A 21,236-nucleotide genomic window follows, 5' to 3' on the forward strand; every position below is an offset into this window, starting at 1 on the left:
GTAGTTTCCTCATTTTTTTTGCCAATTGCTTTTCTAAAGTAACAGCAGTTGGCACTGGCGATCTCTAGGGGGCTACCGAGGAGCAGGAGACTTGATGCTCAGGAACCACTAGGCTCTGGCAGCCCCGTCACTGCAGGTGGATGCACAAAATGATGGATGCACGAGCTGCAGCCCACTCCAACTTACCTGCATAAAAGCAACTGGAGTCATTTCCCCCTCCCTGCTTGCCCAACAGACCCATTAGATTTAAGGCTCCTCTGGATCCATGGAAGAGGCTGGCAGGATTTGCCCGCTGCTAAATCTCTGGTCCCTTTGAAATCCATTGGCACTTAGAATCATAGAATATCAGGGTTGGACGGGACCTCAGGAGGTTCTAGTCCAACCCCTGCTCAAAGCAGGACCAACACCAACTAAATCATCCCAGCCAGGGCTTTGCATCAAGGGGGCCGTGCTTTGGCTCTGGGATCAGCTCCCAAAGGTAATTTTTGCTCAGGAGTACCAGGGTTTATGCACTGTCGCTAATCAGAAAGTAAACAGCCAGAGCGATTCAGTGTCATTTTTATTACCCCCATCTGTGGTTTCCCACAGGCCGTTTTAACAACCTGCGTTCAGTATCCTTTCTAAACACCATGCCACTGCTCTATTGCCATGCCTGGATCCTTAGCTGGGGAAGAAGAGAAGGAAGATGCAGTTACTCCTTCTGATGCAATGCCTATGCAATTGCATCCTGAGTTTTGCCTGCCTGTGTTTGTAGAGGGGAGACGATACACTGTGCTAATGACAACAGAGAGAGCCTGCAGTGCCCCATGCGGATAAGCACCTATGGAGTCAAAGCTGTTCCTGTGTTTTCACGTTGCCTAGTAATGGTCAGAGTAAACCAAACTAGAGAAATTCCAGGCTAGAAGAGAATCACTGGGGGGGGGGGGGGGGGTATGTGCAGTAAGTGGAGCTAATCTTTTTTTATTTTAGTCACCGTTCGCTAGTATAAACAAGTGTTCTACGATCCTGGACTAGATCTGTCCCAGGCCTCCCCAGAACCACTTTGCGATTGCTTGTTTCTGGTGTGTCCCAATTCTATGGCAACATCCTGACGACAGACAGTGTAAAATGAACCTTCTGCCTTCCCACCCCACCCCTTTGCTTGGGGGAAGCTGTAATCCCGGCGTGCCGGGTTACACAATGGAGAGCGAACAATTGCGTGGCTCCCTCTGATTTTTTGGCTGATCCTGTCTCATTTCTCTGGGAGCAGCTGCGTTGGATGCAGCAGGTAGGGAAATGGTACAGCGTGTGCCCTTTGGGTCAGCGGCTTGTGCATCCTCATGCTTTGAATCAGATGTGAATAGTCCACAACTAGGATCCGATCTAGGCCAGGTCTGTTCCAGTCGGGGGAATGAAGAGGTGGGATCCCTGACTCATGTCGCTGTGCTGGCAAAACTCCCTAGAACAGACACAGTTATACTGGTAAAACTGCTTTTGCCAGGATAGTTTATTTCGCTTGGGGTGTGTGGAAGGGGGTGAGGGAGGGAACTGAAATAAGCTGTGCCAGCAAAAGCACAGTTTGGCTGGTATGTGCTTTGTCCCATAAGGAGTGTTGTACTGGTGTTCTATACCCCCAGCTAAGGGCTCCTAATCTAGACCTGGCCTCAGACCCACCACCAACCTTACTGAAGTGCTTGGGAGTCTTTCTACCCGCGACAATGGATCAGACCCCTAATGCAAAACTAACACAGCTTTTCTTGGTCTCTCTGTGCAGCCGTTTATTTGTAAGGGAAGCCAGGAAAATGTCCTAATTGGATGGTCGATTCTTGTAAACATCCAATAACATACCCAGGGCTGGGAATGATCTCCCCTTCCTCCCATCTTCATTTGTCTGTTTATTTGCATGGCCATTTTCGTAGTACTGTATGTTACTCCCTAACCTTGAGCAACTGGTGTGAAATCTTCAATCTCTGTGTATTTCGCAGAGAGACGTGTTTGCTACAGCTTTGCTTAATTCCTGCCTTCTGTAGCTGGGAAGGGGAGATGCATGGCAGCCTTGGCTGTCATTTAAGAAAAGAGCACAGCTACTGCCGTCAGTGTTTGTTTACTGGGCTTGTTTTACGGGGATGAGTGCCTATTTTGGTACCACTCAACAACAGCGCTCTGTTTGTGTGTGTGGTTTGGGGATGACTGATAGGGACAGAGCCTTCAGTGAGAACAATGAATCAGAACCTTGATCAAAGTTATTTCTTATGAGTCAAATATTCTGGTAAAGGAAATGTCACCATGCTGGAAATGAGCGCAGTCAGCGAAGACAAGTTTCACGGTGCTCAATCTCAGCGGTCATCTTCTGAAGGCTTTCACTGCAGACTCCAAGGGTGCCATCCCATTGTTAAAGCTCTGCTTTGGCTAATAAACCCACGGCAGTTTAGATGATGCAACCCTGGGGTCTGCAGCTGCAAAGGTGACCCTCATCTTCTTGTTTAAGGGAAAGTGTCCCCTTTGGACCATGTTGATGATCAGCTTCCTGGACCTCCACTAACCCTGTGGGGTTTAACCCCAGCTCTGAACTCCCCCAGACTTGGAGGTATTTGAAATCCAGAGGCTCTACAGTTGTAACAGATGGGGAAACACTGTGCAGGCACTCTACAGGGTTAAAACCACTATATACAACATGCCTAGGGGAAAACTCTCATGCACATGAGCTATTTTGCAAGTTGGTGCCTGCAACACAGTGTAATGAAAGCGAGAGGCAGGATGGGGGCGAATATGCTGCTGTGACTTCCGTGGGTTGCACCAGCGTATTCATTTGGGTCAAGGCAAACGAGGATGATTTATTTCTGCAGCAGCCACACTGTACAATAGCAAGCAAGCAAGAAGTCCCCATCCCAAGGTTCAACAGTGTTAAGGCACAATGGGTACAGCGATGGACATGCTCATACAAAAGACAGGATGAGAGAAGGAAGTGAATGGGGTGGACTCATTGGATACAGAAGACAACACGAAATAGGTGAGCTTTTAGAAGTCTCTTGAAGGACCAGGGGAATGGATCTGGTTGAACATTAATCTGGAGCTTAGCTAAGAACATGAGGTGTCACAAAAGGAAGTACAATAGCCCAGAGTGAGCGAAGGAGACAAAGGGAGTAGTCACAATAGTAGATTGGCAGAGCATATGGAATGGGAGGGAGCATAGGAGGAGACAAAGGCAGAGTCCCAGAGAACTTTGGAGGTGAAGAGGAGAACGTAAGGAGAGAGGAAGGGAGGGTGGAGTTGGAGAAGGACCGGCAGGGTGGGGGGACAGATCTCTACAGAGGGGCATTGCTTCCACACTAACGGAGAACCCCGTGGAATGAGACGCACACTGGATAAAAAGGTAATGGGGAAGCTATGGAATCTGCACCCTCTTCCTGGGTAGGAGGGGCTGGCTTCCTGCAGCAGCTCCGCTGCTGTCTGTGAGCTGCCAGCACTCATGGCCTGCTCTGAGCCAGCTTTTCCCTCTGAAATTTTCTCCACTGGCAAGCTCTTTTCATGTGACTGAACTGTCTGACACATCTAAGCCTGCGGATCCCGAGTCAGCTATCGCTTTATATGCTACCAGCATTGATGGTGCATTTAGTGGGTGTATGTCTTAACTCTGGGCTGCGGTTTGGTTATGTCTCTTGTTTTCTTTTTTTCATTGTCCTCCCAGTTTGCCACCAAAGGGCAGGAATTCAGGGCGAGGCCAGGGGGGATAGTGACATTCACCACCTGTCTTTTGACCTGGGGAGAAGAGTTTATTCCACCCTTGATCAAGGAAAATAGGATGGAGAGTGGGTTTTTTTTTTTTTAGAACAAGAATGTTCCTTATTTGGGTTGGCGTCAGGGTGATGTGATCTGGTGGAGAAGGGTTTGATGTGTGTGTGTGTGTGTGTGTGAGAGAGTGAGTGTGTGTGTGAGAGAAAATAGCAGCTGTCACAATGGAGATATTTCATGGTATTCCCTGCCACAGCAGATCACTAATTTTCTTGAGATTGCACAAATACTCACCCTCCTAAGCACTCAGTCTGAAAAATGCCACCGCTGCATGGGTCAAATTCACACACACTTCTCCCGTTGTGCCAAAATATCAGAGCCTTACTCCTTTAACTGTGAGTTTCCTGTCCTTTGTGGGCTCCTGCTGCAATCATAACGATCTTTTAATGTAGTTTCTGTTGCATCAGTTTCCTGTTTGACTGCACTTTAGCTGATGACTATCATGGATTTATGTGACTGGATTAAACCTCAGTGACACCAAGAGATGCAAACAGAGTAATCTCATATCTGATTGTGGAACAGCATTGATAGGCTTTGTGAGGGAGCCCTGCAGCTGCAACATGGGCTCGGGGGAACACAAGTAAGACAGGAGAAAAAGGTAGAGAAGTGAAGAGTAATTGTGGAGCATCATCCGTGTGCTAATAGGGATGCAGATGAGCCCCATGCACATAGGGAAGTTACTGATGCAGGACAAGCCTCAGAACATTCAGATGCTCATTTTGGATGAGCATCCCCAGCCTGGCTGCTGATCTGAACTATACAAACCTCCTGCATCAGCAACATTTAACTCAAAATCTCACAAGCACCATGTCACAGTCCAGGGCAACTGCCCCTGTATCCAGCAAGAGCGCCTACTTTTAGGCTTCTGGCTCCCAGCCATCAGCTCTCTTGGGCGGAGATCTCATCTTGCTTCCTTCTGACTGGGCTGAACAGTTTCCCACCTACACTGTGAGCTCCCCAGCAAGTTAGACTGCCTAAGCAGGCCTGCTTTGCTTTCTCCTCAGAGGCTATAAGCAGCATAATTGCCCTTAATTATAAGGTACCACACAGCTTTTCTCAGCAAGCACATTTATTCCTAAGGTGAAAGCATTACAGAGAAAACATAAAAACACTAAAGGAACCTACACACATGCTAATACTCTCACCAGAGACCACCCTACCCAACCCCAGCAAAGACTCTGGGGGTGGGGCAGTCCTTCAAACCCACCGAGGGGTTTTGCTGTGGTTCAAGTTCCTAACAGCATTAGCTCAGAACAAGCACCCCTATGAATCTGTGAGGCCCTCCTTTATGCTGTTTGGGCCTTTGACTTTGGGACGCTGGGAACAGATAAACAACAGACAACGGGTTGCTTTTCAGGGCGTAGCTTCAAGAGGTTGTGTCTGGAGATGGGGATATGCATTTCCTTTCCTCCCTGGTATTTCCTAGGAAACCTGCTCAACTAAAAATTCATTTGTGTCTGGTACATTGTTTCAATGAGTTCTTTGACGCTCATAATACATCCCAGGATTTACATTGGTCATGTGTCTCTCTTAGAGACATCTACCTCCCACAATAATACATAAACATTTGTATTTTTAATCCAAGGTCCAGTAGAACCTCAGAGTTATGAACACCTTGGGCATGGAGGGTGTTTGTAACTCTGAAATGCTCGTAACTCTGAACAAAACATTATGTTCTCTCAAAAGTTTACAACTGAACATTGACTTAATACAGCTTTGAAACTTAACTATGCAGAAGAAAAATGCTGCTTTCTCTTTATTTTTTAGTAGTTTACATTTAACAGAGCACTGTACTGTATTTGCTCTTCCCCCCACTTTTTTTGTGTGTGTCTCTGCTGCTGCCTGATTGCGTACTTCCGGTTCCAAATAAGGTGTGTGGTTGACTGCTCAGTTCATAACTCTGGGGTTCGTAACTCCAAGGTGCTACTGTACTTCTAAAATCCTTACACTGAATCCAATAAGGTTTGTCCAGGATTTGTCCAGGGCTGTGCGACTTCTGTTTCTGGAATGGAGAATTGCAATGCACAGGCGAGGGTGAAAATGAGGAAAAAAAAGTTACCCAGGCATTTCTGACCCAGCGCAAAAGTTCTGGGCAGGTGGTGGATGGAAGTCCTAATCTGTCTGTCTCTTTCTCTTTGCATTTGTAATATTCCCATCACTGTATCATCATTTCTTATCTGAACTGGTTTTAGCTTCCTCACGCAGTAGTCCATTATGATGCACCTGCTCAGTGTCCAATATTTACAGTTCAATGACTTGGCTGCTTCAAAGCATCAGTAATGGGGAGGGGGGATAGCTCAGTGGTTTGAGCATTGGCCTGCTAAACCCAGGGTTGTGAGTTCAATCCTTGAGGAGGCCACTTAGGGATCTGGGGCAAAAATTGGTCCTGCTAGTGAAGGCAGGGGGCTGGACTCAATGACCTTTCAAGGTCCCTTCCAGTTCTAGGAGATAATTATTATTAATGTATATTCTCACTGGGAAGAAAATGTCCAAGCTCCCCACTGGCTTCAACAGGCTCAGGATTAGGCTGAACAGACAGCAAGTGTGAAAAATCAGGACAGGGGGTGGGGAGTAATAGGAGCCTAGATAAGAGAAAGCCCCAAATATCGGGACTGTTCCAATAAAATCAGGACATCTGGTCCCCCTACTCAGGCTAGACCCATTTGTGGATTAATTGCCTACAAAATGTGCGTGATCGTGTTTAATGAAAGGAAGGCTTTTCCCATGAACAAAGAGGGCTGTTGCCTCATAGCCGGGAGGTGTGGACACCTGGCACCCATGCCTGCAGCAGCATACATAAACATGAGGATGACATGGGTACGCTTTATCCATGAGGACTCTGGAGCTGACCCAAGAGCCCTCCATTCCTCATTTGGACATAGTCCAACAGGAGCAGAGTCCACAGTGCTCCTAAGAGTGTGTAGGCAGGTGTGCTGCAAGGGCTTTTTGTGCAAGGTGGTGTCATTTCTCTTCCTCCTTGCAGGCAAGATTGTGACTCCCTTGCTCAAGTCAAGTCATATATTACATCACAAGCAAATTAATGGGACTTTTCTTCAGTGTGAATAAGAATATCACAGTCTAGTCGACAGCAAGGAGAACAGTCTTTTTATGTGTGGACTTAGATTTAACTGGGTGTTTCTATGCAGTAAAAGAGGACAGGGGAAGAATTACGAATATAGTGTGTTGGATTTATGACTGCAGGAAATAGCGATCCGCATGAAGCCTGTTTCTTCACCATGGCCTGTGAAAGCCAAGCAGACGGAGCTGAGAAACAAAGTCCCATCTCCTACGGTGGGACCCATGCAGATGAAAGCTCCCTTCACTGGGTGAAAGGTAAGCAAATAGCTCAGACTATTGATTGCAACAACGACATTCTGAATCAGGTGGAATTGAACTAAGAGAAGCTGCATTTTTTTTTCCAGGGCTGCTCATTTTCAATTGAAGAAATATAACCATTATAATAATTAAGCAAAAATCAAGAACAGACCCCATGGCCAAGAATTACAAAAAAGTGGCTAGTAATTTTGGGTACCCCAAGTTTGGGGAGCCCAACGTGGTACACTTTAAAGAGGCCTGTTTCTCAGGAGTGCTCTGCTGAAAATTAGACCCCTTGAAGGCATCTCAGTTGGGGCACCCAAGGTCATAAATCGCCTGTGAAGATCTTAGCCTGGATTTGTAAAGTGACTGACACAGCCTTGCTCTGTTTATGCTGCTTAGCACAACACTCCTTTAGAAACTGACTAAAGTTCCGTGTCCATCTGATACAATAATATCAGTTCGTGCCGGTGTCCCATGTTTCATGCATAGCTCGCCAAGTGGTTGCTCTGTGCAGATTCAGCTGCAGGATCAGGGCCCAAGGTTTCAAAGTGACTTTAAAAGACATCAGTGGGAGCTGCAGGTGCTCAGCTCATCTGGAAATGAAGCCATGTCAATGTTTTAAAAAGGGTCCATTCATTCTGAGCGTCTCTGTTTCTGGTTTGCCCAGCGTAAGACATCTGGTAGCTAGTGCCTGATTTGCAGAGGCATTGGGCACTCGCCGCTCCCTTTGGCTTCAGCTGAAGTTGCGGGATGCCCAGCACCTTTGAAAATCACTGGGGCTAGAGCTGGGCACCCCAAATTATTAGCCTTTGTTTGCCCTGAGTAACTTGCCTAAGGTCCCAGAGTGGGTTAGTGGCAGGGCTCGGAATTGAACCCAGGTTTACCAGCCCCTGCTCCTGCTCTGCTGCTCGCTTTCTGATGCTGTAGTTCATCTCGGCGAACACGTCAAACATTGTTTCATTCACGAACCCCACAGGTCTTGGAATATGCCTGTTCCAGGGATTTTAATCTGGATGGGCCACACCTTTGTGTGAGAAAGAATTTAGCTTCCTTGTTGTTACCCAACACAGGGAAATCCTCGGGTGGGGTAGAGATGGCGCAGAGGGTGGGGCGAGGTGTGCCATGGGTAGGAGCGGGTGGGGTGACTCTACAGGGCTCTGCCTTATCCTCAGCCAAGACAGCAGTGCCTTAAACCCAGTTTCTCAAAGGTATTTAGGCACCTAGATACCATTGAAATCAATGGGAGTTAGGCTCCTAAACACGTTCAAGGAGCTGGGCCTTAAAGCCATTTGTCACAGATCTTCACAGCTGTTTTGAGTGGGTTGAACCCATTGTCTTGTCACCCCCTGGACTGGCACATGATCCCTTCCCAGGTCAGATCACTTTCTCTTTGGGCACATGTAGGATTTGGTCTCCTCACCTTTCAGCCCTTGGACCCTCCAATATAGCCAGAAAAGGCTACGCAGCTCTTCATGTTGTGATTTTCTTAGAAACGCTTGAGGAAGAATTCAGAGTCCATCACATGCTGAGAGCTTCTCAGTGCACCCTGCCATTTCCTCAATTTGCAAGCCCACTTCAGCACTCATGAGGAAAACACACCACAGACCGGTCCTTTATGATCACACCCAGCCTTCTCCTCCGATTCTTTTTGCAGAGTTTCACAATGGCCAAGTGCTTATGGTTCTCACTGCTAGCAATACCTGCTCTTCCACCGTCTTTGATATGGAGCTTTGTGCAGAGAAACTGAAGACCTTTGGAATTGAGGTTAGCTCCTCACTGGGAACGTGGCTACTGGATGGGTTACCGGGGAGATGGGTATTTTTATGCCAGTGTCACTTGCACCTGTTGCAAGAAATCAGGGTCTACTTCATATGTGTCACTCAGAAGTATAGATGGCCTGTAGGAAGAGGGCTATCCCTTACACCTGGGCAATCCTACTGACTTCAGTTGTCTTTCGTGTGCATCACAAGTCGATATCTAAATTATTCCGTGATCTAAGTACAGCATCATTGAGGGTAGCAAGGTGTTGCACTCCTCTACCTCGTTTGACTGTCTGTATCGTTGCCCTGCAGTCACATCGGCTTAGCCCAATCATCACAACTTATTGCCTTCAGAGAGGTTGGGTGTGTATAAATTTTAGCTGCGTCTGAGAAAGTGATATTGCAAAGTACAATGATAGTGTTTTGAAATCCTCTGGTGATAAGTGCTCTGTATAACTCAGGGCTTGTCTACATGCGGAGTTGAGTCAGTTGAACTGGTGTGATTTTAAACCGGTGCATGTGAACAAGCCCTGCAGCTCATAACAATCAATCTGCAGACACCTAGAAGATAATAAGGTGATATGTACCAGTCAGCACAGATTTGTAAAGAACAAATCGTGTCAAACCAATCGAATAGCTTCCTTTGACAGGGTAACAAGTCTTGTGGATGGGGGGGAAGTGGTGGATGTGGTATATCTTGACTTTGGTAAGGCTTTTGTTACTGTCTTGCACGATCTTTTCATAAACAAATTAGGGAAATACAACCTAGATGGAGCTACTATAAGGTGGGTGCATAACTGGTTGGAAAACCGTTCCCAGAGAATAGTTATCTGTGGTTCACAGTCAAACTGGAAGGGCATAATGAGTGGGGTCCCACAGGGATCAGTTCTGGGTCTGGTTCTGTTCAATATCTGTTCAATATTTAGCCAATGGCATAGAGAGTACATGTATACATTTTGTGGATGATACCAAGCTGGGAGGGGTTGCAAGTGCTTTAGAGTGTAGGATTAAAATTCAAAATGATCTGGACAAACTGGAGAAATGGTCTGAAGTCAACAGGATGAAATTCCATAAGGACAAATGCAAAGTACTTCACTTAGGAAGGAACAGTCAGTTGCACAGATACAAAATGGTAAATGACTGCCTAGGAAGGAGCACTGCGGAAAGGGATCTGGGGGTCATAGTGGATCACAAGCTAAATGTGAGTTAACAGTGTAACACTGTTGCAAAAAAAGCAAACATCATTCTGGGCTGTATTAATAGGAGTGTTGTAAGCAAGACACAAGAAGTAATTCTTCCGTTCTACTCCGCTCTGATTAGGCCTCAGCTGGAGTATTGTGCCCAGTTCTGGGTGCCACTTTTCAGGAAAGACGTAGACAAACTGGAGAAAATCCAGAGAAGAGCAACAAAAATGAGTAAAGGTCTAGAAAACATGACCTGTGAAGGAAGATTGAAAAAAGTGGGTTTGTTTAGTCTGGAAAAGAGAAGACAGAGAGGGGACAGGATAACAGTTTTCAAATTCATAAAAGGTTGTTACAAGGACAAGGGAGAAAAAAATTTTCTCCTTAACCTCTGAGGCTAGGACAAGAAGCAGTGGGATTAAGTTGCAGCAAGGGAGGTTTAGATTGGACATTAGGAAAAACTTCCTAAGTGGCAGGATTGTTAAGCACTGGAATAAATTGCCTAGGAAAGTTGGGGAATCTCCATCACTGGAGATTTTTAAGAGCAGGTTAGACAAACACCTATCAGGGATAATACTTAGTCATAGAATATCAGGGTTGGAAGGGACTTCAGGAGGTATCTAGTCCAACCCCCTGCTCAAAGCAGGACCAATCCCCAATTATTATTTTTTGTTTTGTGCCCCAGATCCCTAAATGGCCCCTTGAAGGATTGAACTTACAACTCTGGATTTAGGAGGCCAATGCTCAAACCACTGAGCTATCCCTGCCACGAGTGTAGGGGACTGGACTAGATGACCTCTCGAGGTCCCTTCCAGTCCTACGATTCTATGATTCTCCAGTCTGTTCCACTAAGGCCTGGTCTACACTGGGGGATGGGGGGATCGATCTAAGATACGCAACTTCAGCTACGAGAATAGTGTAGCTGAAGTTGACGTATCTTAGATCGACTTAGATTGATTTACTTCGCGTCCTCATGGCGCGGGATCGACTCCGCTTCCGCCTCTCGCCCTGGTGGAGTTCCGGAGTCGACGGGGAGCACAGTTGGGGGTCAATGTAGATGAGACATGATACATCGATCCCCGATAGATCGATCACTACCTGCTAAATCGGTGGGTAGTGTAGACATACCCTGATAAAAGACCTGATCTTAGCACTAAAAGATCCAATTTTGCTCCCACTGAAGTCCATGGTCAAACTCCCAGTGGCTCAAATGGGAGCAAGTATGGGCCCGTTGCTGGTGGAGAGAGAGACTTGAGTAACATGCTTGCGAAGGGTCAGTGAGCAATTAGACAAACCATTCATTGTGCTGAAGACAGAAAGGGATGGAGCAGAGCTGGAGGTATCTGTGAGGGACACAGCATTGCAAACTCTCACCTTTAAATATGATCTTGGTCTGACATGAGCTCCCATGATGGGTCCTTTTGCAGTTTCATATCAATACAGTGATTCTGCCTCACAAAGAGTTTCACTGCTTTGAGGGCAAGCTGGGCTGACTGCATGAGCAGGGCAATGACAGACAGAGACACACACACACACACTTTAGTTAAATGAGAGCAACCCCTTTTGTGGACTCTTATTTCAGTTTACGAGGGGCTTATTTCAGTTTTGCTTAAACCTGTTCCTGACTGACTTCAGCTAAACTGAAATAAGTTTGATTTAAACCAATATAAGAATGTTCACACAGCCTTTTGCACCGGTTTAACTAAATCAGTTTAAGAGCCCATCAGTTAAATTTCTGCAACTGCTGCAACTCTGCAGGTAGATGTATCCTTAGTTATACAGAAAGCATGAGGAGCTCAAAGCACTTTACAAAGGTTGGTGGTATCATTTACAAATGGGGAAACTGAGGCACAAATAGTTTTTTTGGGGGGGCTAGTATAAATGAGATCAGAATTTGGGCCAACGTTCCTTGTTTGGAGGCAAAGTCTGGGACACAGGCCAATCCTATTGAATCTCCAATCTCAATCTAATCACGTGAAATACTGGCCTGGCTCTTGGCTATTGCCATTCAACTCTCCTTCTGATTGTTCTTGGAGAGCTGCATGAAAAAGTGAGTGGGATTTGTTTGTTTTTGATTTCTGAACAGATGACAAGGGATCAGTGGAGGAATTTAATTCAAAACGCCATTCTGGAACCTGAAGTAAGAAGATACATGTTTTACAACTCCAGAGCTTTTGGGATAGCCATTGCCGTGGTAAGGATCATGGCCTCTCATTGAGGTTAATTGGTATGTGCCATTACTGATGTACAATGAAAATTGCCTCGGGTATTTTCATAGGAGCCTAAGGGAGTTAGGTGCCATTTCAATGGGAGTTTGGAAAAGGGATTGAATTTTCAAAGGCACAAATGGGAGTTAAGTGTCCAACTCCTATTGATTTTCAGTGGGAGTTGAGCACCTAACTCACTGAGGCCTCGTTGAAAATCCCATGGAGGAACTTGGTTGAAATCCTAAGCATGAAACACCATCAAGAATTCATCTGCTGTCTTTGAGGATCAGGAGCTCATTCAATCCCGACTCTCATTCTAGACCTCTCTCCCCCCTGATTCTTATTAGAAGGACCTTTTGTCCATTAACCCTCAGAAAATCCCTGCTAGTTTATCTAATTTATGAGACTGGAACTTTCTTGTTCTCTTGACCTTTCTTCTGCTTTCGCTATTTTTGTGAGTATTGTTTTCTGAGTCTCTCTGGGTCTTTTCAGATTTTCTACATCTCAATCTGGGCAAATATTTACTCCACCATGCAGCTGTATTCCTTTGGGTGCCGTTGGGACGTCAGCATTCTGGTGACAGTGGCTGCCGTAGCACTCACTATAGTTGTTATATTGATTATTGACCAACATCAAAGGAAGGTAAGGAGAAATTTTTCAGGTGTTCAATTATGTATTTCTTTCCAAGCAAACAGGGAACAAGGTAATTGTCTAGAAGCATTTGATGAGCATAATTACCAAGAAGGGACAACATATTTTAGAATGGGCACAGCATAATTAGAATAACCAATGGGGTGCAAGATAAAGTTAGGCTGCATATCAGAAAAAATAAAAGTCCAAGGGCTTGATCCACTGAAGTCAATGAGAGTCTTTACATTGACTGCGATGGACTTTGGATCAAGCGGCGAATGATGAAAGCTATAGACTTAATCTTCCAAAGAAAGTGGAAGCTCCATTGTCTGAGATATTGAAACCTAGACTTGGAAGATATACAGGAGTGTCTGAGATAATCCTGAACTGACTGGTGGGGGAAGGAACAGGTACAATGATTTTACAAGTCATTTCCCTCTCCAACTTCTGGAATTATATCACATTTTGTGGTGAGAACTCTGGTTGAATAGACTTGGTATGTAAACTTGCTTCAATGGCAGCAGAGTTAGGCCAGGGCTGAACGCCTCTGAAAAGACTACCTGAAATGGATAGTTTCTCTCTTTGCTTTGTTTTCAGGGACTTAGGACTTTGGGACCATAAGAGGCAGTGACTCTTCAAAATTCCAGGTTGCAGGCTGGCCTGGAAAGTCACCATGGGACATGCTAACATTGTCTCTATTATTTAACAGATACATGTGAATACTGATGTGAGGCTGGCAGCTGCCAATGAAGTCTTCATGAAGCACAACTTACTTCTAGGGGTTGCAGATGCCATGGACAGGCACCAGAACGTTCTACAGGTATCCTTTCTGGGTGAGACAATTTCCCCTCATTGCTGGTGCCTGCAGATATGGAGGTATTTATCATCAGTCTTCTCATCAAAGAGGCTCTCCAGAATTTTTTTTTTCATATCTGGGGCCTGACCCACTGAAGATAATGACTCCAACTGAGTTCAGTGGGCTTCTTCATTATTTGTTGCGTGCCAGCAGTGTGCTCAGCTGTAAAAATATAAAGGGACATGTGGTCCCTGCCCCTAGAGCTTACATTCTGTGCTGCAAAGACAACCTCATTAAGGCACCTAATACACCATTTTCACAAGTGCCTCCTGACGCTGCGTGCCCTACTTAGACACTTTAAAGGGGCCTGATTTTAAGAGGATGAGTGCTCAGTGCTTTCAGAAAATTGGGCCTCTTTAAGACGTCTCAAATTGCCCCCTGCCCCCAACATAGAGGGACACCAAATTAGTAGGTACTTCTGAAAATTTAGGCCCAGAGGACCAAACGAAAGTGAGTCTCAGATCTTACTTTTTAAAGAGAACTTTTGTGGATTATCGCACAAGAGCTTGGAAGACGTGCAGTTGAAGAAGGGAGCAAGAAAACAAACACTGCCCCCTCCCCCAAGCATAGGAGGCAGCATAGGAGAAGGCACAATGATTAGAAATGAAGAGAAATCCAAGAGCTGAGAGGGGAGTAGGAAGAAATTAGGAGAGATGGAAGCAGGAGGGGAGTTATGCAAAGTCTTGAAGGCGAGGGTGACTCACCTGAGAACTTGAACTAGATGTTTGGACAAACCTGGCTACACCTCTAACTAATCAAGATGGCTAATGGACTAGGCTCTGGGCTCTATGCACGTGTGCTGGGCTTGTCAGAGAGCAGAACTAGGCCCAAGGATGTATATTTTTATCCGTCTTACTCCAGTGTTTGACTATATCTTTTCTCAGCTTTCATATTGCTTTGGAATTCCCTTGATCATGCAAAGCAAGACTCCAGATGTGTACCCCCCGCAATCCCCAAAGTTGGTGGAGCACCTCATTCTTCCCTCCTTAGGGACTCCGTGGCCGCCACCCACAAGGATCAGTGGGTCCTGGTTTCTTAGTGACTGGTGCCTCCATCTAGTGGCTGGGAGCACAAACCAGCAACTTCTAGGTTATTAGGTCACAAGTACAGAAAATCAAGGACTACATAAAAATAAACCACAGTCTATTCCCTGGACCAGACAGAGGTCATTTAAAAGAAGGGGAGGGGAACAGGTGAAGGTCTCAGAGAAAATAAATAAATAAGGCCCCAGCCCTCCCAGAACAACCACTAAACCCCCCAAACAAGTCTCCCCACAGACCTGACCAGGGCAGTGGGGCTGGAGCTCAGGTTGTAGGGCTGGTATCCCTGTCTATGCATCCAACCGCTCTCCTGTCCAGCTGGATAGCATCCTGGGCAGTAATGAGACCTGGCTGACCCCTGGGTCCCAGTACAGGGGGGCCTATGGGCACCACTGGTTTTTCAGCCCCCATGGATGTAGCTTTTTGGGGCTCAAACTCACCATTGTGGAGGGGAGGCTCTGGTTTAGCCTCCGGCCATCTGACTGGGTCAGTCAAAATGGCTGCCTCTCCTGCGACTGTGGAGAGCAACAACCAGCCTCCTTCCCCTCTGGGTCTCCTTCCCTTGTCACTTGACCCCTCTGAGTGAGCTTCACAGGGGTCACCCCAGCATGCCAGTCCAGTTTCTAGGTGTGTCCCTCCAGCACAAGCAGATAGGCCCTCCCAATCTTTGCCTGTGGGAGCTACGTCTTGTCTCCGAAGTCCCCAAACTGACAGGCAGTGGGTACAGATAGATACGTTGCTAGCTCAAAAGATGGAGCATGAAGGAATTGTATTGGTGTCTGTCCTGTAAAATGCTCCTTCCTTAACATTCCCCACCATCATCAGCTTTGCTTTGTCCATTTCAACCTGGAGCAGTGTCTTCACTCCTTAGCAGGCTATATTACAGAACAGAAGAGAAACCACCAGGTAAACGATGCTTGGAGCAATCCGAGCTGACTGTGCTACATACAACCTCTAGGATTCGGAAGTGCCTGGGCCAGGTTCCCAAGTATACTCTGGTTGTCTTACCCCTCTCTAGTAACACAAAACAGCCAGAAACGTGGCTTCACCAGCCAGCTGAGCTGGGTTTGTGGCTGCTTTGCATCACTGGAACAGCACAAAGTGTGGTGGCGAATTGAGCTCTGTGTGATGATCTGAAAGGGAATCTAATACAAATAAAAAGGATGGTCGTTTGAATTTCCTTGTGATCAGGCCCCGTTGTAAATTTCTTCCTCTAGGGCCATGTGTTTAGACATGCGTGTCACAAATCAATTGTATGCATACGTGTCCAGTTCACATGTGCCATTGGGCCCACGCATTTCTAAAAATCTGGCCCTTGATAATGAAACGTAAAAATATCCTGAAAGAAAATGAACAAGAATCAGGGCCAGATTCTGATACCCTCACTCACATTGAATAGTACCTAACTTCCTGAGCCCTGCGACTGAAATCAGTGGGACAGCTCAAGGAGTAAGAGACGACTCTGTTTGACTAAGGTTATAAAATCTAATCCCTTCAAACACTGCTCTAGCTCTTTTCCTCTAGGACAGGGGTCGGCAGCCTTTCAGAAGTGCTGTGCTGAGTCTTTATTTATTCACTCTAATTTAAGGTTTCACATGCCAGTCATACATTTGAACATTTTTAGAAGGTCTCTTTCTATAAGTCTATAATATATAACTAAACTATTGTTGTATGCAAAGTAAATAAGGTTTTTAAAGTGTTTAAGAAGCTTCATTTAAAGTTAAATTAAAATGCAGCTCTTATCAGTTTAGTGTGATCCTTGCCTTTCTTTTCCTTGCTGAGTTTTCCAATGTCTGGCACGTATTTGGATACTTTAAGCTGCACACAGGCTTCTGAGTGATCAGTTGTTAACCAGCTCCGAGAGGGACAGAGGACAGATTTCATGTGTGAAAATACCTGTTCACACAGGTATATGGATCCAAATGCTGAAAGCATTGCAAATGCAGTTTTCTTCAAACAGTTACATTTCACTGGCAGGGATGTCCAGCAGGTCAGAAGAGAGGCCCCATGATCTCTCTCGGTTGCTTCAAGTGCACTTTGCAGATCTCCAAACTTTGATGCCCACAATTCTGAGCTTTTTAACTGAATGAGCTGCATTTCGAAATCTTCAACACCCATCCACTGAAATACAGACAAATCCAAGTTGCTTTCATTGAACTTTTCAGGCTTAATTAGAAAAGAAAGCATTGGGTCAAATCGCTGGAAATCTGTCAGAAAATTCTGATTCCAGTTCTTTCATGTACATTCTAATCTCAATGTCAAACGCAGTGCGCTGTTCCACGTGGTGTGATGGTGATGTAAGCAGCATATCAGGACTTAAAAATATCCCAGTACAGTGGAACTGGAACAATTTTTTAAGGTGGGGGTGCTGAGCTGCGCCTCCTCTTGCCCCGGTCTGCACCCCTCACTGCCCCAGGCTGGGGCTAGTGGGCCACAGCTTGGGGCAGCTGCAGAGCCCTGGGCCGGCGGCCGGGACCCCAGGCTGGCAGTAGAGCCCTCCGGATCAGTGGCCAGGACCCGGGCAGGGTGAGTGCCACTGAAAAGCAGCTTGCGTGCTGCCTTCGGCACATGTGCCATAGGTTGCCTACCCCTGCCCTAGGATGTGCATGAATATGTAAATTCCACACTGTAGTGTCATTGCTGGTTATGTGCCTAAGTCCCAGTGTGCATTTCAAATCCCCACTCCTGTAATCCTCTGAAATCTGAAGAAGCCCCACTAGAGAAGTGATGGATGCAGCAATGGGCAGAATGCGATAAGCAAACTGAACAACCTAACAGGCATCACACGTTTCAGACAAAAGCATTATTTTTTACTGCTGACCAATGTGAGTGTGATATTCACAATCTGATCTGTAGTCCTGGCAATATGTTGGATCCTGTACAAAACATAGACCTAGTCCCTCCTGTGGGGAAGTTAAATTCTATGCTAGACACACGGCACATGTTAGATGCACCACCTGATGAAATGCAGCTCAAAGCAGTGTGGGTGGCTCTAACCTCTTTTCAGGCTGGGCAGAATTGGATGTTTATTTTTAAAAATAATTTTGACATAATATTGATGCTTATTTTTAAGCACTTTTTCGATGTCTGTTGATTTAAATTTTCAGATTTGTAGAAAATTGTGGGGGTGGGTGCCAGACAATCGAGTAGGCTGGAGTCAGACAATAATTTTTTCAGGACAGTAGGCGTTGAGATACAAAAAGTTAAAGCTTTGATGACTTTTAAAACATTAGCTGTTAACATCGTATGTCAAAACATAGAAAGTAAATATCCTTAAAGCAGACAGTAATTCTCCAGCAGCATTTTTTGTACTTTGCCTATTAGTAAATTTCTATTAATATTGATGGAAATAGTTTTTCATTGGTTTGTTTGTGTGTGTGTGCGTGTGCGTGCGTGCAGTGAAATTGATGTTACTGACATTCACTGATGAAAATCGAATCCTGCCAAACGTACATCTTTTTCATAATTGTTGATAACTGTGCAGCACCAGACCTTATAAATTATCCTTGCCAGCTACTCAGCGAGGAAAGGCAGAAAGACAATGCTGTCCACCTTTGCAGATCCCAAGAGCTCTCCTTGTGTTTTTCAGTCTGTCCTGAGGCACAATCTGGACCAGTTCTGCGTCACTATGGAGACAGTGATCCAGTCGGGTCAGGGAAGAGGAGAGGAGGGTTCATCTGAAGAGTCACCTCTTCTACCCAGTGACAAGAAAGGGACTCTGGCATGCAGTGAACTGCTTCATCTCATTCCAGAGGGAGCTCCAGAGGTAGCTAAGCAGCAAACGTTTTCTCTCTGACTTAGCAAGAAAGCTTCAATGGGATAGGTTTGATTTACTGTACATTTTTATATGCAGAGCTATTGAGTGAATTTAGTGCTGCCGACAGCCCTGGAAACGGAAGCCCTCTAGCTATCTGTAGAACAGCTACAATATGAGCTGTGGCGAAGCAAGCTTGCCTCCGCTCCATCCCTGCCAACTTGGCTCGGCCCTGACTCCCCGGCAGGATGAGGTTGTTCAGTCCATGGCCCACTTAGTCCTTGGTCCCTCAGCTGGGTCTGCCAGCTAATAACAAGTGTGGGGACTGTTCTGTGAGGTTGACACCAACACGCTGAATCATTTCACATCGGCCCCAGCGTGGCTCTTGGATGGTAATAACGTTCTATCACTGCTGACCTGAGCTGTATTTGAAGCAGTGACCTAGCCATCACTGTGTTCCATTACTGTTCCTTCGAGCCATCTAGGAACCTCACTTATATTGCCAGTAAGGACAGAGGACCTGATCCACATGTGCAGTAAGGCAGTGTAAAGGTGTGTCCACTTTAAAGTGAGTGTAACTTACACCCCTTTACATAGCCAGAATGGCGTAAATGTGAACAAGAATCAGGCCCAGATGAACTTAAGCTTCTGAGTGCAGCAGGATCCCCTTGCTTTACGGGGACTTTCCTCAGTATTTCTATTCATCCCATTTTTCATACAAGAAATAGAGCTACAAAATGTCTTTGATGGCTTTTGCACTATCCCAGGGGTAGGCAACCTTTCAGAAGTGCTGTGCCGAGTCTTCATTTATTCACTCTGATTTAAGGTTTCGCATGCCAGTAATACATTTTTAGAAGGTCTCTTTCTATAAGTCTATACTACATATCTAAATTATTGTTGTATGTAAAGTAAATAAGGTTTCAAAAATGTTTAAGAAGCTTCATTTAAAATTAAATTAAAATGCAGAGTCCCCCGGACCAGTGGCCAGGACCCGGGCAGTGTGAGTGCCACTGAGAATCAGCTCGAGTGCCGCCTTCGGCACGCGTGCCATAGACTGCCCACCCCTGCACTATCCACTGCAGTAGGAGCATCTGTTTTGGGGCTGGCTCAGGAATAGTAAGGAGAAATGCATTAAGAGTTATCATTTAATATCTAATACATCATCGATTGGAGGACAAGATGTCTCCTTGGCAGGAGATACTGGCACCAATATCTAAAAGATCATTTTCATCTTTGACTCCTATGATTGCCCCAGACTCTGTCACCATGGATGCTGACCCTGGTACTCTGTCACCCTGGGCACTGGGTAGGTACTGATGTGTGGAGTGACTCTGATGTTGATCTCATTCTTGTTCCAGGTGATGGCCCAGCAGCTGTTGGTGATCTTCAGTGGCTATTACATCAGACTCTTGGTTAGTGGTCAGCTCCCTCAGGTGGTCATGTTACGGCATGTGGAACACATGAATATCCCCTGCCTTTGCCAGTTCATAGAGACAAATGTGCTTGACACAGGACATTGTTGGTTCAAGGCCAGGTGACGTGAGGGGCCTGAAAAGAGTTGTTGCAATTAATACTGTTCAAATACAATGGTCCATGGAAGAAGCCAGGGCATAGGGAAGACCCGGAGAGAGATACAACTGCATCAGGGATTTGATTTGACCAATGAGAGGACAGTAATGAGGTGGAGGACATGAAATAAATATTCAAAATCCCATTCAGAGACAATAAAAGAGACAGGCACCTAACTGCCCAACAGCCCTCTTGAACAGGAGCCAGATCTCATGTGAAGAAGTGAATTGTGCTGCTTATGACTTCTTACTTCTCATCAGGTCTGTTGGCCGTGCAATACAAATAGTTGCATTTAAGTGTGTTTGTAATGAGCTATCAACTCATGCTGTGAACAATGCAAGTAAGGATCATGCCTGGTTGATGCACGGCATGTACAGTTCAGATTGTTGAATTTTTAATGCAAGGAACATAGCAAGATCATGGCTAGTTAAGTTTCCTCTTTTATGCCCCACTCATGTTCCTTTCATCATGCATGTGTGATCCTTGCATTTTTCCCAGCATGGGGAAATGACCTGGCTATTGTCTTTATTTTCTTGCAGAGACATACTCTATTTTCTTTGGCCCTGGAGATCAGAGCATAACATCTCTCATGCTTGCTCCATGCCGGCAGAAATTCACAAACTCTTAGCATCCCATTTGTTCTCGACTTTTGTTGGTATTTGTTATTTGCTAGGCATGGACACTGCACTCAGCACTCTATAGAACACAGAAGATGTCATGACCTCTGACCTGGAGAATTGTTAACCTAGGAGCACGATCAGAAATGTCCCCCGTGCCTTTGACTCTACCAGGAGTTAGGGGTGATGAATGGCTTCCAGAAGGTGCCCAGCATCCCACATTATTAGGTCTTTAAAAGACAGACAACATGAAACACACTACGAAATCTTAAGCAAAGTTCTTTATTGAGCATCTTTTCTACAGTTTTGGGACAGGTTTTTTTTTTTTTTTGCTATCATTTGTAAATGACATGGAAAAGGAATTAGTTTTAAGCAAAAATACCCGAGGAGTCTTTGTGGCACCTTAGAGACTAATAAATTTATTTGGACATAAGCTTTCATGGGCTAGAACCCACTTCATCAGATGTATGAAGTAAAAAATACAGGAGCAGGTATAAATACATGAAAGGATGGGGATTGCTTTACCAAATATG

General features: G+C 45.6%; 1 protein-coding gene across 4 annotated transcripts; it reads left to right on the forward strand.

The window, feature by feature from the left end:
• The first annotated feature begins 1,157 nt into the window (after positions 1-1,157).
• Positions 1,158-21,199, forward strand: TMEM268 (transmembrane protein 268). Of its 4 annotated transcripts, none has more exons than XM_039505965.1 (9): positions 1,158-1,267; positions 6,973-7,104; positions 8,744-8,853; positions 12,117-12,224; positions 12,730-12,879; positions 13,577-13,687; positions 15,589-15,669; positions 18,353-18,529; positions 19,876-21,199. In XM_039505965.1, exons 2-9 carry the CDS (start codon positions 7,008-7,010, stop codon positions 20,053-20,055), a joined length of 1,014 nt encoding a protein of 337 aa, XP_039361899.1. In that variant the 5' UTR covers positions 1,158-1,267; positions 6,973-7,007; the 3' UTR covers positions 20,056-21,199. The 4 variants fall into 4 exon arrangements, with proteins under 4 accessions (XP_039361899.1, XP_039361896.1, XP_039361897.1 ...); XM_039505962.1 differs by lacking the exon at positions 1,158-1,267 and adding an exon at positions 2,751-2,989; XM_039505964.1 differs by lacking the exon at positions 1,158-1,267 and adding an exon at positions 3,004-3,352.
• The last annotated feature ends 37 nt before the right edge of the window (positions 21,200-21,236 follow it).

This window comes from Mauremys reevesii, linkage group 19 (assembly GCF_016161935.1).
Source record: "Mauremys reevesii isolate NIE-2019 linkage group 19, ASM1616193v1, whole genome shotgun sequence".
NCBI classification, from domain to species: domain Eukaryota; kingdom Metazoa; phylum Chordata; order Testudines; family Geoemydidae; genus Mauremys; species Mauremys reevesii.